The 21,095-nt window shown below is 38.0% G+C and overlaps 3 protein-coding genes across 3 annotated transcripts; 1 reads left to right on the plus strand and 2 right to left on the minus strand.

Annotated features, from left to right (window-relative positions):
- Positions 1 to 4,485: 4,485 nt before the first annotated feature.
- Nup58 (nuclear pore complex protein Nup58) lies at positions 4,486 to 6,674 on the plus strand. Its single transcript, XM_017619542.1, has 2 exons — positions 4,486 to 5,439; positions 5,499 to 6,674. The coding sequence occupies exons 1-2, from the start codon at positions 4,699 to 4,701 to the stop codon at positions 6,237 to 6,239; spliced, it is 1,482 nt and encodes a 493-aa protein (XP_017475031.1). The 5' UTR covers positions 4,486 to 4,698; the 3' UTR covers positions 6,240 to 6,674.
- A 68-nt stretch (positions 6,675 to 6,742) lies between these two features.
- On the minus strand, positions 6,743 to 8,689 carry LOC108365507 (developmentally-regulated GTP-binding protein 2). The gene is made up of 4 exons (XM_017619552.1): positions 8,492 to 8,689; positions 7,891 to 8,198; positions 7,242 to 7,799; positions 6,743 to 7,170 (listed from the first exon to the last, which is right to left on the minus strand). The coding sequence occupies exons 1-4, from the start codon at positions 8,553 to 8,555 to the stop codon at positions 7,009 to 7,011; spliced, it is 1,092 nt and encodes a 363-aa protein (XP_017475041.1). The 5' UTR covers positions 8,556 to 8,689; the 3' UTR covers positions 6,743 to 7,008.
- A 4,418-nt stretch (positions 8,690 to 13,107) lies between these two features.
- Positions 13,108 to 20,653, minus strand: LOC108365518 (uncharacterized). The gene is made up of 8 exons (XM_017619562.1): positions 20,120 to 20,653; positions 19,562 to 20,021; positions 19,277 to 19,494; positions 15,036 to 15,894; positions 14,844 to 14,969; positions 14,409 to 14,773; positions 13,703 to 14,330; positions 13,108 to 13,628 (listed from the first exon to the last, which is right to left on the minus strand). Exons 1-8 carry the CDS (start codon positions 20,237 to 20,239, stop codon positions 13,381 to 13,383), a joined length of 3,024 nt encoding a protein of 1,007 aa, XP_017475051.1. The 5' UTR covers positions 20,240 to 20,653; the 3' UTR covers positions 13,108 to 13,380.
- Between the last annotated feature and the right edge of the window lie 442 nt (positions 20,654 to 21,095).

Raw genomic sequence — 21,095 nt, forward strand, 5'->3', positions numbered from 1 at the left:
TTAGTTTTTTATATTTTATTATTTCAAAACGCAAGTTATTATTTTTTCAATTCATTTCGATTATAGGATCTTATTTTTTCAAGTCTATACATTTTATTGTTTTAAAAAAACGGATGTAATTTTTTTCAGTTCCATTTAGTTTTTAGGATCCAATTCTTTTACTTTTATTTCTTCTGTTAAATTTTAGATTACATTATTTAAAAAAATTTATATTTTTTTATTTCATTTAGTTTTTAAGATCTTATTTTATTATTAATTTTACTTTTTTAATTTAGTTTTTTATTAACTTTTAAATTTGTTTGTGTAAAATGTATATATGTACATTCCTTTTAATTCAATTTAATTTGAGAAATTTTTTTAATTCCGTATATTTTATTTTACTTTTACATCTTATTATTTTAAAAAGAAAAATCTTTTTTAATCTCATTCAATTTTTAGAGAAATATTTTATTTTCTTACAAATACATTTTTTTCTTCTTATTAAATATTTTGTAACTAATTTTTAGATTTCATTGTTTAAAAACGATTTTATTAATTCAATTTAGTTTTTAGGATCTTATTTTTTACTTTTATATTTTTAACCGACTTCCAAAAAAGGAGGAGGTTATCAGTTCGTCGGGATATTTTTTTTGCACCGCATACCTTTGGACCACGTCAACCGATTTCGATAATTCTTTTTGCATCGGAAAGGCAGTGTCTTAGAGGTGGTCCCATACTAATCTGGCTTAATGGTACTCCTAATTTTGTATATGAGAATTAAAGTCGGTTTTGTTTTTTTGCTTAAAAATTGCTTGTTTCTTTTAGTTTTTAGATTATATTATTGTAAAAAGAATTATATGGGTCATTCCATACAATCTTTACACCTCAATATTTTTTTTAGGGTGAAATATATTTTTGTATATTCTTTATCGAAAAAAAGAAGACACCAATTGTTTTATTTCGTCATGATATTCGAAAATCCCGAAATTTTGAACTCACGGAGAAGTATCTTTTTTCAATTGTTTGCAGTTAATAAAAAATTTATCGGAGAAAATCTGTTAAGGTATCAAAATGTGCGTAATTACCTCGGCTTTTCTGTGGGAGTGTGAGATAGATTAAAATTAAACAAGTAATTTTTAGCAAAAAAAAAACCGACTTCAACTCTCATATAAAAATAATATATATATATATCTCATGATCCGCTGATCGGATCTTAACCATTAGTATGGGACCACCTCTGAGACACTACCTTTCCGATGCAAAAAGAATTATCGAAATCGGTTGACGTGGTCCAAAGTTATGCGGTAACATACATAAAAAAAAAAAAAAATATTCCGGCGAATTGATAACCTCCTCCTTTTTTGGAAATCGGTTAAAAATACATAAAGTTTACGGACGCAGGTATGAAAAAACTCGTAATTTCTACAGTTTTGGTGTTTCCATTCTCAAATTTTTACAACGTACTTCATAAAGTGTGACAACTATTCCGGTTGAAAAAAATAAAAATGATGAAGTTTATAAAAAATAAAAAATAAACTAACTCTTTTTTTATGCGAAATTTCTTTTAATTTTAATCTACCTCACACTCTCATGGAAGGCCGAGGTAATTACGCACATTTTGATACCTTAACTGATTTTCTCAGATAAATAGTTTATTAACTGCAAACAATTGAAAAAGACACTTCTCAGTGAGTTCAAAATTTGGGAAATTTTTTTTTGGGGATTTTCGAATATCATGACGAAATATACAAATTGGTGTCTTCTTTTTTCGATAAAGAATGTAAAAAAATATATATTTCACCCCAATTTCATTTACTTTAGTTTTTAGATTTGATTGTTAAAAAAAAAATAAATGTTTTTTATATTTTTTTATTTTTATTATTCATTAATTTAAAAATATGTTTTCTTAAACAAATTTTTGTTTCATTTTTTATTTAATTTTCCTTTAGTTTTTAGATTTTATTTTTTTTTAAAAGAAAACTATTTTTTATTTCCCTTAATTTTTGGGATCTTATTTTCTATAATATTTTTTTTTACTATCTTTTAATTTTTTGATTTTGTTTTTTATAAAAGGAACATTTATTTTTTAATCATCTAATTTTTAGAAACATTTTTAATTATTCTTTATTTAATTTTCTTTTAATTTTTATTATTTAATATTTTATAAAGAAAAATATAAATCTATATTTTTAAATTTATTTAAACCTTAGAAAACTTATTGGTCATAGACAATTATAATACCGCTAAGACCTCCTCGATAGAAGATCTTATAAGAAATCTTTCGAAAGACAGAAAAGAGCTCTCAAAACAATTGCCAGAATTGACAATTATCTCACGAGAGACTTTTAGTTAGATTGGTTCGACCGAATCTAGTATCCTTCCATTTGTAACAAATTTAGTCTTATAGCACTACAGCCTGCCTGAAATTGCCCAAAAATTTTCACCACATAACGCCATGTCAAAAATTAAAATTTCATATGTTCGGCGCTAGCGCCTCGTTTTTGAGGGATGCTTTATACAAATTGTAAGGGAATGTGTATTTTTTACGGTTGCTTATCGCTTGACGCACCAATTTAGGAATGGCAGTTTGTCATACGTATAAAGATATTTGGGAATGGAATCCCACAGATCATTTATGTACATATATTTTATCGATGAGGATTAAGCGGAATTGGGAGCCGGTTGCAAAAGTTCTCAACTGTAGGTTGCAATTGCACCATTCCGACGTTAAACTTTCATCACGTTAATGCAGATGTCTGCAATTCATTCACTGATGGGTGTGAACCTGTAGAAAAAATGTTGCAGTCTCCGCCCAAAACCAAATCTCACTCCAAATTTGTGCGTCGTCTTATGTCAGGTGGCATATGCAAGAATGATAGAATCGCTGCATCGTAGGACATTTATATATATCGTAAGCCGCAAATTTGTTGCTGCTATCGACAGCAAGTTGCACACATGGGAAAACGGGACAAAGTTAAAACATAAATTTGACAGATGTTAAGACACATTTAGTAGAAGGTGGAGACGTTGGGTTAGGGTAAATTTAAACACTTTACCTACAACTTTAAGGGCAAAGGTGAAAGGGAGCATGTAGATGAAGAAAATAATACACATAAAGAAAAAGGATGAGGATAAGGATACCGATAAAAGTAAAGATGAAGATAGAGGAATAAGATTAATATAAAGGTTTGGAGAGGTTGAGGATACCTATAAAAGTTAAGATGAAGATAGAGGAATAGAGATTAATATAATGGTAAGGTTATTTTCGTTATATTTATCTATCTTGCTATCGATATTATTTTCTGTATACTTGTCGATATCTATGTACATAATATTGAATCGATTTTGTTACCGATTATTTAAATATATTTTTATCGATGTAATAATCGATATTATTATTTTTACAAAAAAACGATACTGTTATTAATATATTTATGAACATATTTATCGATGCTGTTATCGATATTTGTATCGATATAATAATCGATTTTGTTATCATGTTTTATCGATATTTTTATCGATTTTATTATATATGTATGTTTTTATCGATATTTTTATCTATTCTGTTATCGACATTTTTATTAATTTTGTTATCGATATTAGAACGAAAAGGGTAGAGGTAGGGATAAAAGTAGAAAAAAGATAAAATATAACCTTAAGCTTGTAAGATTATATTAAGTCCTGTCGTTTTATTCACAATTATGAACCAATGAAATGTATACGTACATATGTATGTATGTATGTACATGTATATTGGTCAAGAAACCAACTAGATATGTAACGTAAATTTCACTTCTCCGGTGTGGACCAGGCGCACTTTCTTTTTTTGCATTATTTAATTTTAAGCCTTTTAATTTGTTGTTTTTGTTTATTTCTGCTTTTTTCTTAACACATAGTAAGGTTTTTTTTAATATGCTTATTTTACTTATCACATTTTCCATGTTTTTATTTCTTCTTTTTATAAAATTTTACTTTCTCTGTTTCGTCTACTTAATTTCATTTTACTTTTTATTTTAATTCCCAATACATTATGAGTTTTAGTGTAAACTGAATTATTTTTAATTAATTTTGTTGAGTTTTATTTAAATTTTTTCTTCATGTACTGGTTTTATTTGATTTTCTTATTTTATTTTATTATATTTTAACTTGTTAATTTCTATATTTCATAAAATGTTGCTTTGTTTTTTTCGTTTTTATTTGATAATATGTTAATTATATTTGGTTTTTAATATTTAATTTTATAGACGTTCATTATTTTTCATATTATTTTGGTTTTGCTGGATTTTCTTATTTTAACTTACTTTATTTCTTGATTTTTTAATACAAATTTTTACCTCCCGGTGTTTAATTTTATTTAATTTCATTTTACATTTAATTTAATTCTATACTAACTTAAATTTTATGTATAAAAAATTATTCAGAAAACTGTAAGAAGACCGCTATTAGGACCAAGTACCGAAGGTATGATTCTTCATACCGGGTACCCATTTTCAGATATCGTGAATTTCAGTCATTCACAATAGGTCTTATATTCATCGCCTGTGAAAATTTGGATGCAATTATCTGTCAAACACAGTCAACAAGCGCAAATGCACGCGCGTAAAATTAAAAAAGTTTCACGAGATTGTTAAATTATTTCACCAAAAGCCAAAAAAAAGCTACAAAACGTATATAAAATTTTCTTTGGTGTACATTCAGTTAAAGAATTAAGTAGCAACTATGTCGGGATTTTCGTTTGGAACACCATCACAACAACAAGCTGCGGGTTTCAGCTTCGGTGCACCAACTGCAACGGGTGGAACCAGCGCGCCTGCTTTCGGTGCTGCAGCCACAACAGCGGCGCCCGCATTTGGCGCCGGCACCGCCGCTGCACCAGCATTCGGAGCAGCACCTGCTTTTGGTGCAGCCGCTACCTCACAGGCGCCAGCATTTGGTGCCACCGCGCAACCAACAGCTACCGTAGCACCATTTAGTGCAACTGCGGCGGCTGCAGCACCCGCCTTTGGCGCTACACAAGCATCTGTCGCACCCACATTTGGAACACCTGTGGCTGCAGCACCAGCATTCGGTGCAACCGCAGTAAGTAGTGCAGCGCCCTCGTTTAACTTTGGCGGCGGTCTAGGAGGAGCAGCTACATTAACTACTGCTACGAATCCAGTGCCAGCATTTAGTTTTGGTGGGCTAGGCGGCACAGCTGCCACAACAGCAGCGACTTCTACGGCACCGTCATTAGGGGGTTTAGGTGGTCTAGGGGGTGGTTTGGCATTTGGCAAACCAGCAACTACAACCACCTCGGCTAGCTTGAATTTCGGTACAACAACCACGTCTGTAGCGTCAGCCGGAATGTGGAAACCAACAGTCACCTCAACTACGGCATCGGCTACACCATTTATTGGCTTAGGTGGAGTTGATGTAAGTGCAACACAGCCAAAAGCAGGAGATTTGAAGCAAGATGTAAAGGTAAAGTATATGTTGTATACGCCCGTATAATAGTTTTCTCTACATTTTTTTTAATTCAGGTGAAAGAAACACTTGTGCCCGACGAAATTGCCAAAACCGTGGACGCACTAAAATCACACATTAAAGCGCAAAAGACACTTTCTTCCGATATCGGACGTACATCGACTTCGAAGCTAACCAATGTTTCCAACGAAATAACCAATATTCAATGGGCCCTTCAAGAGATCTCCAACTCAGTGGACACTAATTACAAACAAATAAAATTGCTGCGCAAGGAAACTTCGAAAACTATACAGGCAGTAGAAATGGCTCAGCGCACACAAGATACACCAGCTGGCTTGCAATTCGAAAATACTGCACCTTTCCAATTTTTTCAGGGTTTGGTTGCCAAGTATGAGCATGATTTGATTAACTTCCGACAGCAAATAGCGCTTACCGAACATCACATGCGTTCGTTAACCAACCCGCAGACGGTGTCGCCGGAGGATATAAAACGTGGTTTCCGCCAAATCAATGAGAGTTTTATTTCACTAGCTGGCCGTTTGCAGGAACTGCATCAAAAAGTTGAAACACAAAAGGAACAATTTCTCAACTTGCGAAAGTATCGTCTGCGAGACACATCGAATGTCTTTTCGAAGATCGACAATCCCGAAAGCAAAGTCGACACAACAAATGTCACCTGTGGACCGACACCTTTTTCTAATATTTCAGCGATGGGCGCATTTGGAAAAAGTTTTAGCAATGCGTCCGCTGGAGCCGCAGGTGCAAGTGGGAGAGCAGCGGGAGCAGGCAACACATAAATGGGGAAAACTAAATAAATAGTTCAGTAAATAAAAATTTGTACATTTTAGCATTGGCAGTAATTTTGCAAAATTGTTGTAGTTACATATTTTCAGAGCTTTTTTGTAGTTTTTGTCAGAAGCAAGTTTACTACTAAATATTTGCAATCATTTTGGAATAAAAAAGTGAATTGAATGCAAGTTTCTTGTTTTCAAATCGGGAGCAGTACAAGTTGTATTTGAGCTTGAGGTCTGATTAGATGTGAGGATCTGTAAATTGTTTTTCCAAAAATAGCCCTAAGCTTAAATACAATTCTTTTGAAGTTTATAACACGAAAATTTTAAATGCATGCACTGCTGAATATTTTACAAGATTTGTTAAATTTATTAAATGTGAGGCTGCATAAAAAGACTTCATACATTTCTTTATAACTTTCTTAAAACAAAAAGTATGAGTAATACACACTAAATCATACTTCTACCCTGTCGGAAGCTCCAACAACGAAAATGAGAACATGCCTAAATCTGCTATAGCTTAGCATTTTATTCAGCAACCATCTTTTTCATTTAGCAAGCTAATATATTCCATCTTTGATAAATATTTCTTCAAATTGCATATAAAAGATAATTTGCTCAGAATTTGAACAATTTTTTTCGATTATATATATTTTTGTATGATTTAATAATAAACGTAATTAAAGGTTTTAAGGGAAGGCCTGCAATTTGCCAATGCGTAAGCAACATTTAACACAATCTCAACGCAATAATTAGTATATATCATCGGCATTTATCATTTCTTAATAACTTGTATTACGTCCTCGTCGGCCATAATATGCGATATACCGACGCGTTGTGGCGAATATTTAGTAGAGGTGCCCCAGACAAGCGCATACTTGAACTGAGCAGCCAATGTACGATGAATAGCATGGCATACATGTTCTACGGTGACACCCTATAATGAAAAAATATATATATAATTGACATTACAATGAGTTGGTAGTATTAAATCGCCACGCAACTTACCTTTCGTAAAATCAAACCATCATCGAAATCTGGAGGTGCACCAGGTTTCTTCGTATAAACGCGTATCAGCTGCAACGCCTCCCACAACGCCTCTAATAGATAGTCCAAATTGAGTTTCATATTACAACTGACCACAATCGAATTAGCCTCACGCGCCAAGCGATCAACCTCCTCAATTGAAATCTGATCAATTTTGTTGTACACATACAAGCAGGGCAAATACACACGATTCGCCGTCACCACATCGATAAACTCATCTTCGGTGCAGTCCTCACGGAAAAGTACCTCCGCATTGAAAATTTTGAATGAGTGTAAAATAGTTTGTACCATTTTCTCATTGCAGCGTGACAGTGAACAAGTAGAGTTAAAGCTTAGGCCACCACCTTTTTTCTGCTTGAAGTAAATGTTTGGTTTACGTTTATTCAGTCGTATGCCCACCGATTCCAATTCACGTTCGAGCAAATCACGATGAACATTCGGTTTTGTGGCATCCAACATCATAATGACTAAATCGGCAGTGCGCGCTACGGCGATAACCTGCCGACCACGACCTTTGCCCTAAATTGAATAAAAGAAATAAATTTTATGATTAGTTCTTGCAACTATTTGCAATTTATGTATGTATTTGAATGTAAGTAGATATATTTACCTGAGCAGCACCCTCGATAATTCCCGGCAAATCGAGCAACTGTATATTGGCACCTTTATAATCGATGACACCCGGTATACAGGTAAGAGTCGTAAATTCATAGTTCGCCGCCTCCGATTCGGTCTTGGTGAGCGTAGAGAGCAAAGTAGATTTACCCACGGATGGAAAACCGATTAATGCAACACGCGCATCACCACTTTTGAGCACATCGAAACCTTCACCTTTTTCGCCCTTCTTGGCTGGTTCCAGCAGCTGCGAACGATATTTGGCAAGTTTCGCCTTTAACAGACCCAAATGGTATTCAGTTGCTGGCAAAGACAAATAACTTTTAATGTTATTTTTCGCCAATAAACAATATTTTAAAATAGGTCAAATCTTCAGCAGCTATAAATTTTTAATTCGTCAGTTATTTAGTATGATTGTGTATAATTATACTTGATCAAAGTTATTGGCTCATTTTATTTATTTTCATAAAAATTGTTAACCTACAAGCATTTATTAAGCTGCTAGAGCCAAAAACAAAAAAACGCATTTGCCAGCGGAGCACGCACGTCTCGTGCAGCGCGACCACACCAAGGCCGCTGGTTCGTCTCCAACTTACCTTTGTTCTTTTGCGTGCGCGCGATTTCCTTCTCAATTTCTGAGATCTTCTCCAAGATACCCATCTTAAAAGCTCTTTCAATATACTATTTTATTGACAAAGCATTTGTCTATTTTTTGGAAATAATTTATTTTCCTGCGTTCGCCTGATTGTAAATTGCTGCCGCTGCCTCTGCCGACGTCACTGCTATCGGCTTGAATAAATGGGCAACTGTCAAATAATGGTGAATGGTTCGCGTGCCAAAAAGCATTCACAGTGAATTATTTTAGTTTAGACTGCTTTTACACTGTTCAAGTATTGATTTGTGCTCGCATGTGCCGCAACAAAAGCTTTCGTGTCTGAACATCGATTAAGTTGAATCAAAAGTTGGCTGCATCCCAACTCCATTGGGAGCGATTAGTTGAAAGGCCGTTCACACCAGGCGATTGTTACTTGCAACTAAAAGTTGCATGGAGTACTGGATCAGAGCTATTATGTTGTCTCAGATCTAAGCCAATAATAATTGGCCACAAAGGATTAAGTCAAAACATATCTTTAGCCCGCGCAATTCATTCGAAGGTTATGAATTTGGAAAATTAAACTTTGGCTGGTAATATCTAGGGTATACGTTAATTTTTATAAACTGGACGATATATCAAGTGAAATGTTTTTAAATTTAGTACCTCACGTTCATATATCATATTTCAATACTTTCACTGCAAGTTTTCGAGATATTTAGAAAAACTTACAAAAGCAATGGCTTTCCCATATAAGTTTTCAATTCTTCATTACTTTAGTGACCAAGTGAAAATTAATAAAAATTAGACGAGATTTATTTCAAAGATTTTTATGGTTTCGGGTGTTTATATAATATTTAAGGAACTAAGGACTTGGGCACGCCAATTTGTTAAGTTTTCAAAATAGTAGTAAATGGTTTAAAATACGGATGTCCAAGGCTCGGAAATTTTTGATTATGAAATAGTAGTTTCAAACAAATACATACATAAGTACATATATTAACTAAATAAAGTTCAGTTGAGCAACGCCCATTTTCTTGAAAATTTGAGCGGAAGAAGCACATTTTTTGCGGTTTCTAAATTTACAGTTAATCGAAAGCGTTCAACAAGAAGAGATTCCAAAACTTTGCAAAAGAGAGGCTTAGGATTCGAAGGGCCAGTTTTTCAGTACCAGTTTAGACTTAGATTACGTAAACTGCGTTTTAGCTGAGTTAGGCATACTTGGCGTTGAATGAGAGTTATCAGATAAGGATAAATGAGCTCTTTGCGTGTAATGCAGCGTTTTTGCTGCATTTAAAATCCAACATTTAGCGCTTTCGAACATATTTTTTTCGAAGAGCGTTCATGCTATCGCATTTAGCAAATGTACAGTTACGTGAGTTCGAAATCGTATGCTTTTGACAAAGAGCCGTGTTCCAGTCGCTTATTCAGATCCGCATCTATTACGATCAATTCTCACGGAAAAGATAATGTGCAAAAAACCCTACTGAAAAGGAAAAACTACATTTTAAACCAAAAATTCAATACAAAAACTTGAATTGTTTTAACCATAACCAAAAATTTGTTAGTGTATGTATTAATTTTTTCGCTGCTGTCAATTAAAATTTCCTTACTTAATTAGGAAACAAAACGAACAGAGTTGGTCACAAATTGATCCAGATTTCTATCAGCATCACATCCTTGTCGAATTTGCGTAACTTTTGTTTATCCAAATAATGTAAAATAATAAACGAAATCTTGATCGGCGATCATTGAAACGCAGCTAGCCACTGTTTACGCGAAAAAGCAATGTTGCCACTTTTTTTCATTAAACCATGTTCGAATCGTGGAAATTTTGGAAGATCACATTGTTACTTTTAGCATTTAGATTCTTAAGCTGAAATTAGTCGAGAACGCAGAACGTATACTTAAACGCAGTCTGTGTACGCAGAATTTTGTCGATTACTGGAGCCCTCAGTGTTGCTTACTACACTGTTGCCACTCATCAATGGCTTTTCATAAACTTACCCTTTCAACTACAATTTTTCGTGCTATAATAGATTTTAGCTAAATATAAAATACTTAGTTTTCAACAAAAACCTTATTCAATACTAAATTTCAAATATTTTAAATATATTTTGAATAGGAACTTATATCTTTTTTACTATCTGTAAAACTGACGAAGTGGCAACCATTTAAAGAAGGAGAAATCAGCTGACACGGAAAATTCTGCGGTGTTGAGTTTTCATTTGCATGGCGCTTTGGTAAGACAGATCGTGTCAGCTGACTCGGGCTTACGTACCGGCAGGTTTACGTTCTTGACTAATTTCAGCTTTAATGCAAAAATGGAGTTGCATTTAGGGCCGGTTGTTCAATGTCTGGTTATCACTACTTGCCGGTTAAACATCATTATCGACGATTTCGACATCATGTATATAACATGTGATCGATAAAGCAGTCGTTGAATCTAACCGGAGCTTCTACCTCCGATTTGTACTAATCAGACATTGAACAACCGGCCCTTAGTTGCATTTAGGTGACGAATTTTGTATGGATAAATGTACATTTAGAGTAGCATTTAGAGCTAAATGCGCTAAATGTGCTTTTACGCGTAAGCAAAAACAGGCCATAAGCGATTACCCAAAGCACAGCTTTACATATGTAGAATTTTGTTGGGTTTTTATTTCTACGTAAAAATCTTACTCCGCGTCTCCACCTTCTACAGATTCTGTACTGTTAAACCTGTCTTGCCGAATTTCTTACCATCGCTGTCTTAACATCAGCAGTCATTTCGTAGTTTGACAACTCAGTTTTCATGTTACCGCGCTATTTACATTGGGTACAGATCGATCTCATTGGCTTGGTGCCAGTTGGAAAATGATATATTAAGACATCAGAAAACGGGCCAAAGTTAAAACAGAAATTTCACAGATGTTTAGTAGAAGGCGGAGACGTGGAGTTAGTTTTAACCAGCCAGCTCTCGCGTTTAAACTACATCCGTGCACTAACAGGAATCCTTACAGGACACTGCAGATTAAGGGATCACCTACATGTGTCGGGCATGTGTGCTATTGATCTTCGCAGGCTCAGTAGCTTGACCAACAATAACTGCTTCACATTCTCACCGAGTGCGATCAGTCTGCAGAAGACGTGAGAGGAGTCTAGGCTCGATGTGGCCACAGCTTAAGCACATCCACTCCCTACCCCCGAATGCGCTATTGAACTTTCTGAGGGGTCTGGGCTTAAATGAGGTGTTGTGAAGAGAAGAGGGTACAATATGTCGTAGAGCACACCTCTATCTGTCTACCTATTCTACATATGTTCATATACTCATGATGTAGAGAACAAAGGATCTATAAGAATGTATTCAACTTCAACTGCGGCTCTAGGATCGCTCCTGGGATGGACTCCTCCCCATATTTTTATCCAGGAAACAGCAGCCATGAAGGAGCTGCAACTTCGACTATCTAAATACGCTTTCTTCGCAAAGAAGCTTCATGCAGGTACTCTTGGGACGATACCAGGGTTGGTAATATGCGGAATCTCTGATTCCATAACTAAAGAAGTCTGCTTTGTCAGAAAATTCCAAGTGATAATCCCCGATCGCGAAGATTGGACAAATGGGCTCCCTGCACTTGATCTCAGATAAATACACTGGTACACAGACGGTTCAAGGATGGCGGACAGATCGGGCGCAGGTATCCTTGGACCTAGACCAAACTTGCGATTCCCATTGGCAAATGTCCCACGGTTTTTCAGGCTGAAATAGTCGCAATCTTAGACTGCGCAAAATTAAACCTTGAAACGCGTTTAAAGGTCGAATTTTTAGTTATCTTTTCAGATAGCCAAGCAGCTATCCGGGTCCTTTAAAACAGGACTATCGAATCCAAGCTGGTTAGAGACTGCTTTGACACGCTACAAATTTTGGCAACCAAAAACAAGGTAACACTGTGCTGGGTACCAGGCCATTGCGGAATCGAAAGCAACGATACCGCTGACGAGTTGGCACGTGAAGTATCGCTGATTGCCTTTTCGTGACCTAAACCATTCTGTGTATCAGTTAGTCCTCTTCGCGAGCCATAATTACTGAGTGGGTACACTCGGAACGCAGTAAGTACATGGGAGTGGTGGGGGCCTTAGACAGACCAGGCTCTTTGGCTACCCTTTTTACAGAAACAACATTTGCTAGCAAATAGAAATGACCCGTCACAACCAATTGCGATTCCACTTGCACCGAATAGATACGATCACAAAGTCGGAATGCTGGGTCTGCCTCCAGGCTTATGAAACTTCGGAGCATATTCTCTGTCACTGTCCGGCTTTAGCCAGACAAAGATTGATTTATTTTAAATTTTCGATGGTCGAACCCTTCGTTATAAGGAATTCGTCTACCAAGGCCTTTTTAGGATTGATTAGGGAAGCCGAAAGCAACTTGGCCACATTGGGCTAGGGACTCATTTTAAGAGATACAAAAGATCTTTTAGGTCGCGATGTCTCTTGTTCTAGTACACCCAGAAAATTAAATAACTAACTAACCGTTCTTGCTCGCGTTTTAGAATTTCTCGCAAATGCACCAGTGTGACGTCACATAAAAATTATTCTCAAAACTCAGAACTTGAGCGTGAAAAACGGCTCTCTTGGTTGATGATTTAAAACTTGTTTTTTATTTTGTTTAATATTTAGTTGCGTATAGCATAGAGGACATTTTTAAGTAAAAATACATACTTTTCAATGACGATAAACATTGACATACACAAAATAATTTGTAAAAATGCATTTCAGAACCCAAAAAGTAGAAACTAAAGAAGTTGTTACTGTTGTGCAATCAGAAAAAATTAAATTAATTTAGTTACATAGTCAAACTTTCTTCCTTACCCCCCACTAGTATATCTTCGCCTTAACTAACTCCTAATTCTAATTGGCATAGTAACCATGCCCACCATTGCCCATGTACTCAGTCCAACGCTGCGTCTGTATATCATCCAGCTCGGAGCACACCTCTCCCGCTCGCAGTGTACGACACGTGCACGAAATGCCGATGCGTGTCACGATCAACTGTGATTCATATTGCGGCACATGCGGCGTCACATTTACCAGACGATCACTTAAACATTGCTTTAGGAATTGTTTGCGCAGTATGCGTAGATTGTCCAGAGTGTAGCCTTAAAATATAGAAGAAAAAAGAAGTTACACAATCTTGTGTGTGCACATACAACCTAAAACATCCTGCTCTCACTTTTATATGCGCTTATCTTCTCCTCCACACAATTTAGATCCTGTGGCAAAAAGAGCGGCGGATATGTTTCCGATTCGCGTATATTCACAACGAATGCAAAATCTATAGAAGAGCGTGTGCCATTTAGCGACTTCAAGAGCACACCCGTTGAAGAGATCGAGGCTAAAAACCATTCATCCGATTCACCGGCGCCAGTGGTAGGACTACCCGAAGTTGTTTCGGCATCTTCCGCCACCTGCGCTTGTGCAGTATTATCACGCGTGGGACGACCACGCTTACTCTTCTTTATTGCGTCATCACGCGTAGACGAGTAATCGTATTTGTGCGACTCCTTAATTGCATCACGCTCCTCCTTCTCCATTTCGAGATCCCACAAACTAAGTGGCTCTTGTTTCTCCAAACTATTTTGTGGCACACCGCCAGTGGGTACTGTCTGCGTAGCATTTTGCTCATCCTCGAAGGAGGTGATATCGCTACGCACGTCACGATTGCCGGGATACTTTGTGCGTAGCCGTATGGGATGCTCATTCTGCGGCACCGATAGAGGCACTTCATTGTCATTGTCGGCATAGAGTGCGTCGTAGTCTTCGGGCACACGTGCGCCCGTATCAGACTCGTAGGCCTTTTGCTGAGAAGGAGTAGAACAAAAAAAGAAAGTATGAATAGGCTGAAGGTAGACGTGCGCTTAAAATATATGTTTTAATACCAGTTCACGCAGCGGCACGTTGCCATTTGCGCCATAACCACCGGCGTAGTAGTTGGCATAACCATTTTGCTTGGCAGGTTCATATATATTTTCGGCGGGTATTTCGTTATTCGGAAGCATTTCCTGCAATGAATTCTGGTCGAACAAAGAACTCCGCAACGGATTCCCCTTGTAGTTGGCGGCGGTCTCAAACTTCGCTTCCTGCTCCAGTTTCTCTAAATTAGCGCCGGCTGCGATTTTCTTCAGCAGTTCATCGCGATTGGCTAACAGCTTTTTTAAAAGTTTGGGATGCTTAAGCGGAGATTTCGAATTCTGTTTGGCATATTGCGGGCGTTGTGTGTGGTTAAGGTGTACGTCAATATCGTCTTTTAGGGAAAAACGAAAGAAGAACGCATGTACTTAAGTCTTGTCTGCTACCCAATGCATCACACTCACCTGTACTAAAAATTACTGCGCCTGGCGGTTCGATGTGGCGCGCTATCGCATAAAGTTTAAGTACAGTCGAGGTATTGTAACGCAGTCGGCATGTGTCCGCACGTGACTGCAGTATGATGTCGCTGTCTGAGCGCGGAAGAAAAAATGCACCATTTCAATACTTTAACTCTTTGTATTTCCAATAAAACTTACCTGGTATGAATTCATAGGCATCTTTCGCATCGTACTTATTTCTACATTGCATTTGCCAATGCAAATAGAAATCGCCACCAAAAGTTTGTGACACCGAAACGCCACCCAACAAACTGTTCGAACCGCCTGAGTCGGTCATCATCGCATCCAGCAATGGTTTGCCATTTCTACCATCCAATATAGTCGTTTGAGAGTAATAGTAAACTGGAAAGCCGGGTCCAGTATTATACTTTACCATAAAATCTGTCACATTGTCGTGATTGAAGTGGCCCGGCACAATGGTGCTTACGCTTTCACTTGCCGGAAATGTGTAGTTCCACAACATGCTGGAATTGTGGCCATCAAAAGCAAACACAGTCGAATTGAATGACGATACCACAATATCCGAAATTTGATCACCGGTTATGTCGGTAATCACCGCCGGCACCATGACACCGGTGTGTTTACTTTGGAATAGCGGCGTAAACTCTTTTTCACTTGTAAACTGCATTAGCGACAGCAGTCTTATTGTGTAAACGCCGCCAGGTGTATTTTGGCCACCTGTAGTGATCATCAGCAACTCAGTGCCGTCCTCTTTGGTGAGCACTTGTAGTGGCACGAACACTTCCTCCTTGAAAGGTGTTGGTATGGTGCGTATAACTTTACCTGTCTTGCCGGAAATGATTTTAATGTGTCCCGCTTTGGATTCTTCACGTTCTTCGAGATGTGCTGCGAGTATCTCAGATATTTCGTCACCATCTAAATCACGTACGATATTAATCGTATATAGATCCATTACTATAGGCGAATTTGTTTCCACCTCAACCTCGCGGAACTCCCAAATGTTGTTGCCATTACGGCCGTTGATGGCGAAGATCATCTGTGAGAGAAAAAGTTGTTCGTTGTATTAGAGAAATTTCTATAAAGACGATACATTTAAATTTGAGTCGGGGAAGAGGTGCACGAAAGCTCTGTCTTTCAGGGCTTCACGTACTCTAGAACCTCTATTGAATCGCTTCAAAAGTAGCCGCGTTGGTTCTTATGGCTACAGAGCCATCCTTGGTACAGTGTTGAAATAAACGGGTAAATATCTGTTTAAGGATAGACACATCTTAATCGTTTCATGGACTACCGAAGTCGGCAAAAAAAGAGGTATTTGCCGGATGGCAATGAGTACTGTACACCAATACCCTATGACCTAATGTTAAAAGCTCTGGATGACATCTCTTCCAACAAGAACAGATTACCGGTTAAGCTCTCAAAAACAGAATTTATCTTATGCACAAGCGAAATGCCGAGGCATTATATTGGACTCCAAATCGAATTGAAAAAGAATGTAGGGCAGAGAGTTTACAAGCAATGGGGACTGACGTGAAAACGCTGCCTATGATATGTGCTACACCGTCATCAGACCAATTTTAATCTTTGGGAGCGTTTGTCTTATGAAAAGCTCTTGATAAAGGGAATAACAACAAAACTATTGGCAAAATGAAAAAGCTCGCAAGCAGTGGTGAGTAGGGTATCTTCGAGGCCTAAACAAGATTTTTCATCTACAACCGCTACACGCTCATTGTGGAGCCTCAAAAAACGTCCTCAGAAGCCAACATATTGAAACCGAACACTTTAGGCATACATCAACTCTGGATTCGACTTAATGGAATCAAAGATTGGATTGGGAACTTCAACATAAAAGTACCTATGGAGGTCCGATCAAAGAAGAATGGTGCAGAAGTCTACCAATGTCAGATAATGGTACAATGACCTGTACGTAAACAACATAAAGGCGTAAGTCTTCACTCAGAGTCTCACAGATCAGTCAGTATTTTCGTTTGCCAACCGATAGCACCCTCTTACAAACCTATGCTACAGAGAAGCCAGCTACTCATTTACTACTCGGCGTTCATCCGGAAAAGTCACTATCTTCGTCGATAGCCAGACAAATTTTTTAGCAATGCCGCGCTGCGTTGGCATCAATGGGCTATGTAAACGTCACCTTTTGCGGGGATACCAGACAGGCATGGCACATATATGCCGATAAACGAGGCATACAAACACTTCTTAAGGGTGACAAGTCTGCAAATAAGTGTGGCTGCGGTTAATTAGTTCTTAGGTCTAACAAAACAAGAGATAACACGACCTAAAGGATCTTTCGTATCTTTTAAAGGGAGTCCCTAACCCAGTATGACCAAGATACCTTCGACTTCCCTAATGAATCCTAAAAGGGCCTTAATAGGCGAATTCTTTATAACAAAGGGTTGGACCATTGAAGATTTAAAGTGGATAAATTTTTGTCAGGACAAATCAGGATATTGACAGAGAATATGCTCATAAGTTTCATCATCTTCAAGGCATAGCCGGCATTCCGACTCTTTGAATACACCTATTTGGTGCAAGTGGAATCGCAATCGGTTTTGACAAGTGTCGTACCCAGAAAGTAGCCTGATGTCATTGCTGCGGTTAGACAACAACCTACAAAAATTTGTAGTAATGGTTCTTGACGGCGTCATCGGAGCTCACTGTGTTATACAAACGGGTTCTCTCTGCAGAATCCGGCGCAATGAGAATAAGTTTAAGCTGCTTGAAACCCCTTGGGCTACACTTCTACACCAGTTTGGTAGGCATAGCTACTCTTCCACCTCCACAATTTGTTCAGTCGGTTATTCTTTCAAACTTGTTTCCGAGGAAAGGAATGAAATACCCGGCCGTCTATAATGGCATATTACGAGTAATAAGTCCCCCACAACTAGAGTATGTGGCGTCCAGTTCCAACCTAATACTTGATTTTCTAGGAACCATCCTATTTTTCTGCCTAATTTGTCGAATATTTTTGTGTTGACAGCTATTTCAAACAGTCGCCTACCAAATCACAAAGCACCAGAGGCCAAGGTGAATTCGACGGCCAATAAATTTAAGAATGATTTTGTATTGTATGTACAACTCTTTTGCAGCGCTTTGACCACATTCAGTCTTCGGGTACTATCTCCTGTTTCTTCGGGGTTAGGTATTTAGTAGCAGATAGAGGTCATCACTAAAGCCTATTCTGACATATCGGAGGTCACCAAAATGTTGGATGAATATCATCGAGCTGGAAGACATAATGAAAAAAGGCGTTAGTGCCAGGTACTCATGAAATTGGATAAGTATGTAAGCAAACTGGCAACGCATTAGGCGATTCAGTGACAAACATATGTAAATATGTAGGTTAGGTTAGAAATTAAAACTTAATATATGAAACTAGTCATTTTATTCATTTTTAGAAACCAGTCATTTTCAAAATTACTTCGGGCATAGTTCAGGGCTATTTCGTGACTAGTTTAAAATTAAATTAAATGATCCCAAACTAGTCCCAAAATTATCTTGAAGGAGTCCTGAAGTGGTCTTATCCCGAAAAGGTCTCAAATAAGTCTTGAACCGGTCATAAAATGGTCCCTTTCTATTCCCAAAATTATCCTGCACCAGTCCCAAAATAGTCGTGACCTATCCTGAAATGATCCGGAACCCGAAATAATCCCGAAATAGTCCTGACCTATTCTCCAACCCTAGTACCGAAATTGTCCTGAAATAGGCTCGAACTAGACTCGAAATAGCTCCGAAGTGGTCCTGAAATAGGCCGGAACAGATCCTGAAATAGTACCGAACTAGTCCCGAAATGATCCAGAAATAGTCCTGAAAAGGGCCCGAAACAATCGAAAAGCCTCGAACTTGTTCCGAAATGATCTCGAACAAGTTTTGAAATGGTTTCGAATTGGTCTCTTATTAGCCACAAAATCATCAAGAATTAGTTCCAAAATGGTCGGAAAGTACCGAAATGGTCCTAAAACAGTTATGAACTAATTTCAAAATAGTCCAGAACTAGTTAAAAAATGGTCCCTTAAACAGTCATAAACTAGTCCGGAAATTGACCTCAAAATGTTTCGAAATGATCCGGAAATGGTCGTAAATGGTTCCCGAAATGGCCGTGAAATGGCCTTGAACCAGTCCAGAAATTTCGATTTGTACACACAAGAAGTAATTATAGATTTTCTGCTGGGTTACACAAGAAGCAGTTACCATACACAAAATGTGTTGAACCGATCTCAGCTCGTATGAACATGTTTTTCAAAGGAAATATTTATGTATTAGAATCGTCTTCCAATCAGTTTTAGCTTGACTGCTATAGAATGCGTGCGCTAGCGATGCCTGTACCACAGAATTTCCGAATTTTTCCTTATTCTTACAAAATCCAAAATTTCCCCCACACTTCGCTGTAGCGAAACACTTACACCCAGCCGGCCGGCAGCCACACAATCGGGATGACCATCACGATCGATATCCAAAGTGCAGAGCAGCGAGAAAACATTTGCCACACTCCATGTCTGCCAGAGTAAATTGCCTGTTGCGCCATTTATCGCAATAACGCCACCTTCACAAGGCACCTCGTCACCGCCCTGCGCCGATTTGCATTTGGGCAATGCGAAGCCTTCATATTGGATATTGTCATCTGGAAGATCAAATTATTAATTTAAATAACCACAAAAGCATCAACTGCATTTTGAACTGTCACTCACCCACACCGAAGCCAAAAATGATATCCTCCACATCGTCACCATCTAAATCAGCCTTACGCACCGGACTCTCGCTATTCATGCGCGGAAAAGTTTGCGTCCAAATACGCTGTACACTAATTTGAGTGCAGGGCACAAATTCTGTGCCCATGCTGCTGCCATGTGTAAGCGATTGGACAGCGCCGCCACTTAGCGCAGCATAATCGACACCTTCGGCCGCTGTAGGATCGCGTTTCAGCCAAACTTTGATGCGTTGCAAGGGTATGGGGAACATAGTCAAAATGAGCGCTGCTAGGCTAATCAAGGCAATGAGGACAGTGAGTGCGGCAAGGCCATAGCAAAAAGGCTCACAACAACGCCAACAGCGGCGATGTTTCATCATAATCGGCACGGAGTTGTGCAATTTGCCATTCTTGCGACGCGGCGCCATTAGCGGACGTTTGAGGCCCTTTTCTTCGCTTAACTGTATGTGTGTGTGTGTAGAAGGACATTAATTACTTTCACTTAGATTCTCAGTACATACTATGTGTAAATTTAATGTTTCTGTCTACGGATACTTACTTTGGCGGTGCGCGCATCCTTAATGAAGACGTCATCATCCACATCGTCACTGATCTCCTCGTCGATGGAGTCGCGTACGGCGATACGATTCGATGGCACATATGGTCGCATTTTAATCATATTGCTAGCGTTTTGAATTTGGATTTTAATAAATGCTTAGCTTTTTGCTATTCGATATTTTCACTACCCAAAAGTTTATTCGCTTTCTAAGGGAAAATGCAATAAATTAGGAAGAAATAAATATAAACTGCACTACCAAAGGCTTTGGCTTATTTCACTTGCTGTTGCACGCCCCAAAGTAGACTCTATTTTTTTTTTAACTTATTAACTCAGTCTTAAATATTTGTGCACTTTTCCTTATTTTGGTTTACGCCTTGCGCGTATACTGCATTATTTTTGCTTTATTTAAACATTTTTAAGCCACTTTTATGCTTCTGCCATTTTTTCACCAAACGAATCAACCGTGCAGCAATTCACATTGTATCCAACTGTGATGACGGTCTGTAGAAATCGATATTGTACAAAAGCATTTCACTGCTCAAATACCAACATATACACGCAGTGGTATATAGTAAACACAGATAACTCTACTGACAGCTTTGACAGCTTGTGGTGTTATTTACAGTTATACTGACGCCTGCGCCCCACACGTTTTGCGCGCCTACGTATGGCAACTGCTACACACATACACACTTACACTAATACAACGATTACAAGCGAAAGTAAGCAAGTTTGCAGCAACAAAATGTCGCCCTTTTGGGCAGCACGTGTTGCACTTTTGTTTGTCAACAAACGTGCGTGGGTGGCAACAACAATACACTTACACCGCAGGCATGCGAAGGGAACTCAACACCACCACTATCACTACCACCGGCACGCCACGCAGCCTGTTGCTCTCAAACCCAATACAACCAATACATACTCGGTAAAATACCTCATTCATTTTCGTTGAACACACTCGACTCCAGTCTAAATC

The sequence above is a fragment of the Rhagoletis zephyria genome, unplaced genomic scaffold (genome assembly GCF_001687245.7).
Source record: "Rhagoletis zephyria isolate East Lansing unplaced genomic scaffold, Rhagoletis_zephyria_1.1 Rzeph_scaffold_00037, whole genome shotgun sequence".
In the NCBI taxonomy this organism is placed as follows: Eukaryota; Metazoa; Arthropoda; class Insecta; order Diptera; family Tephritidae; genus Rhagoletis; species Rhagoletis zephyria.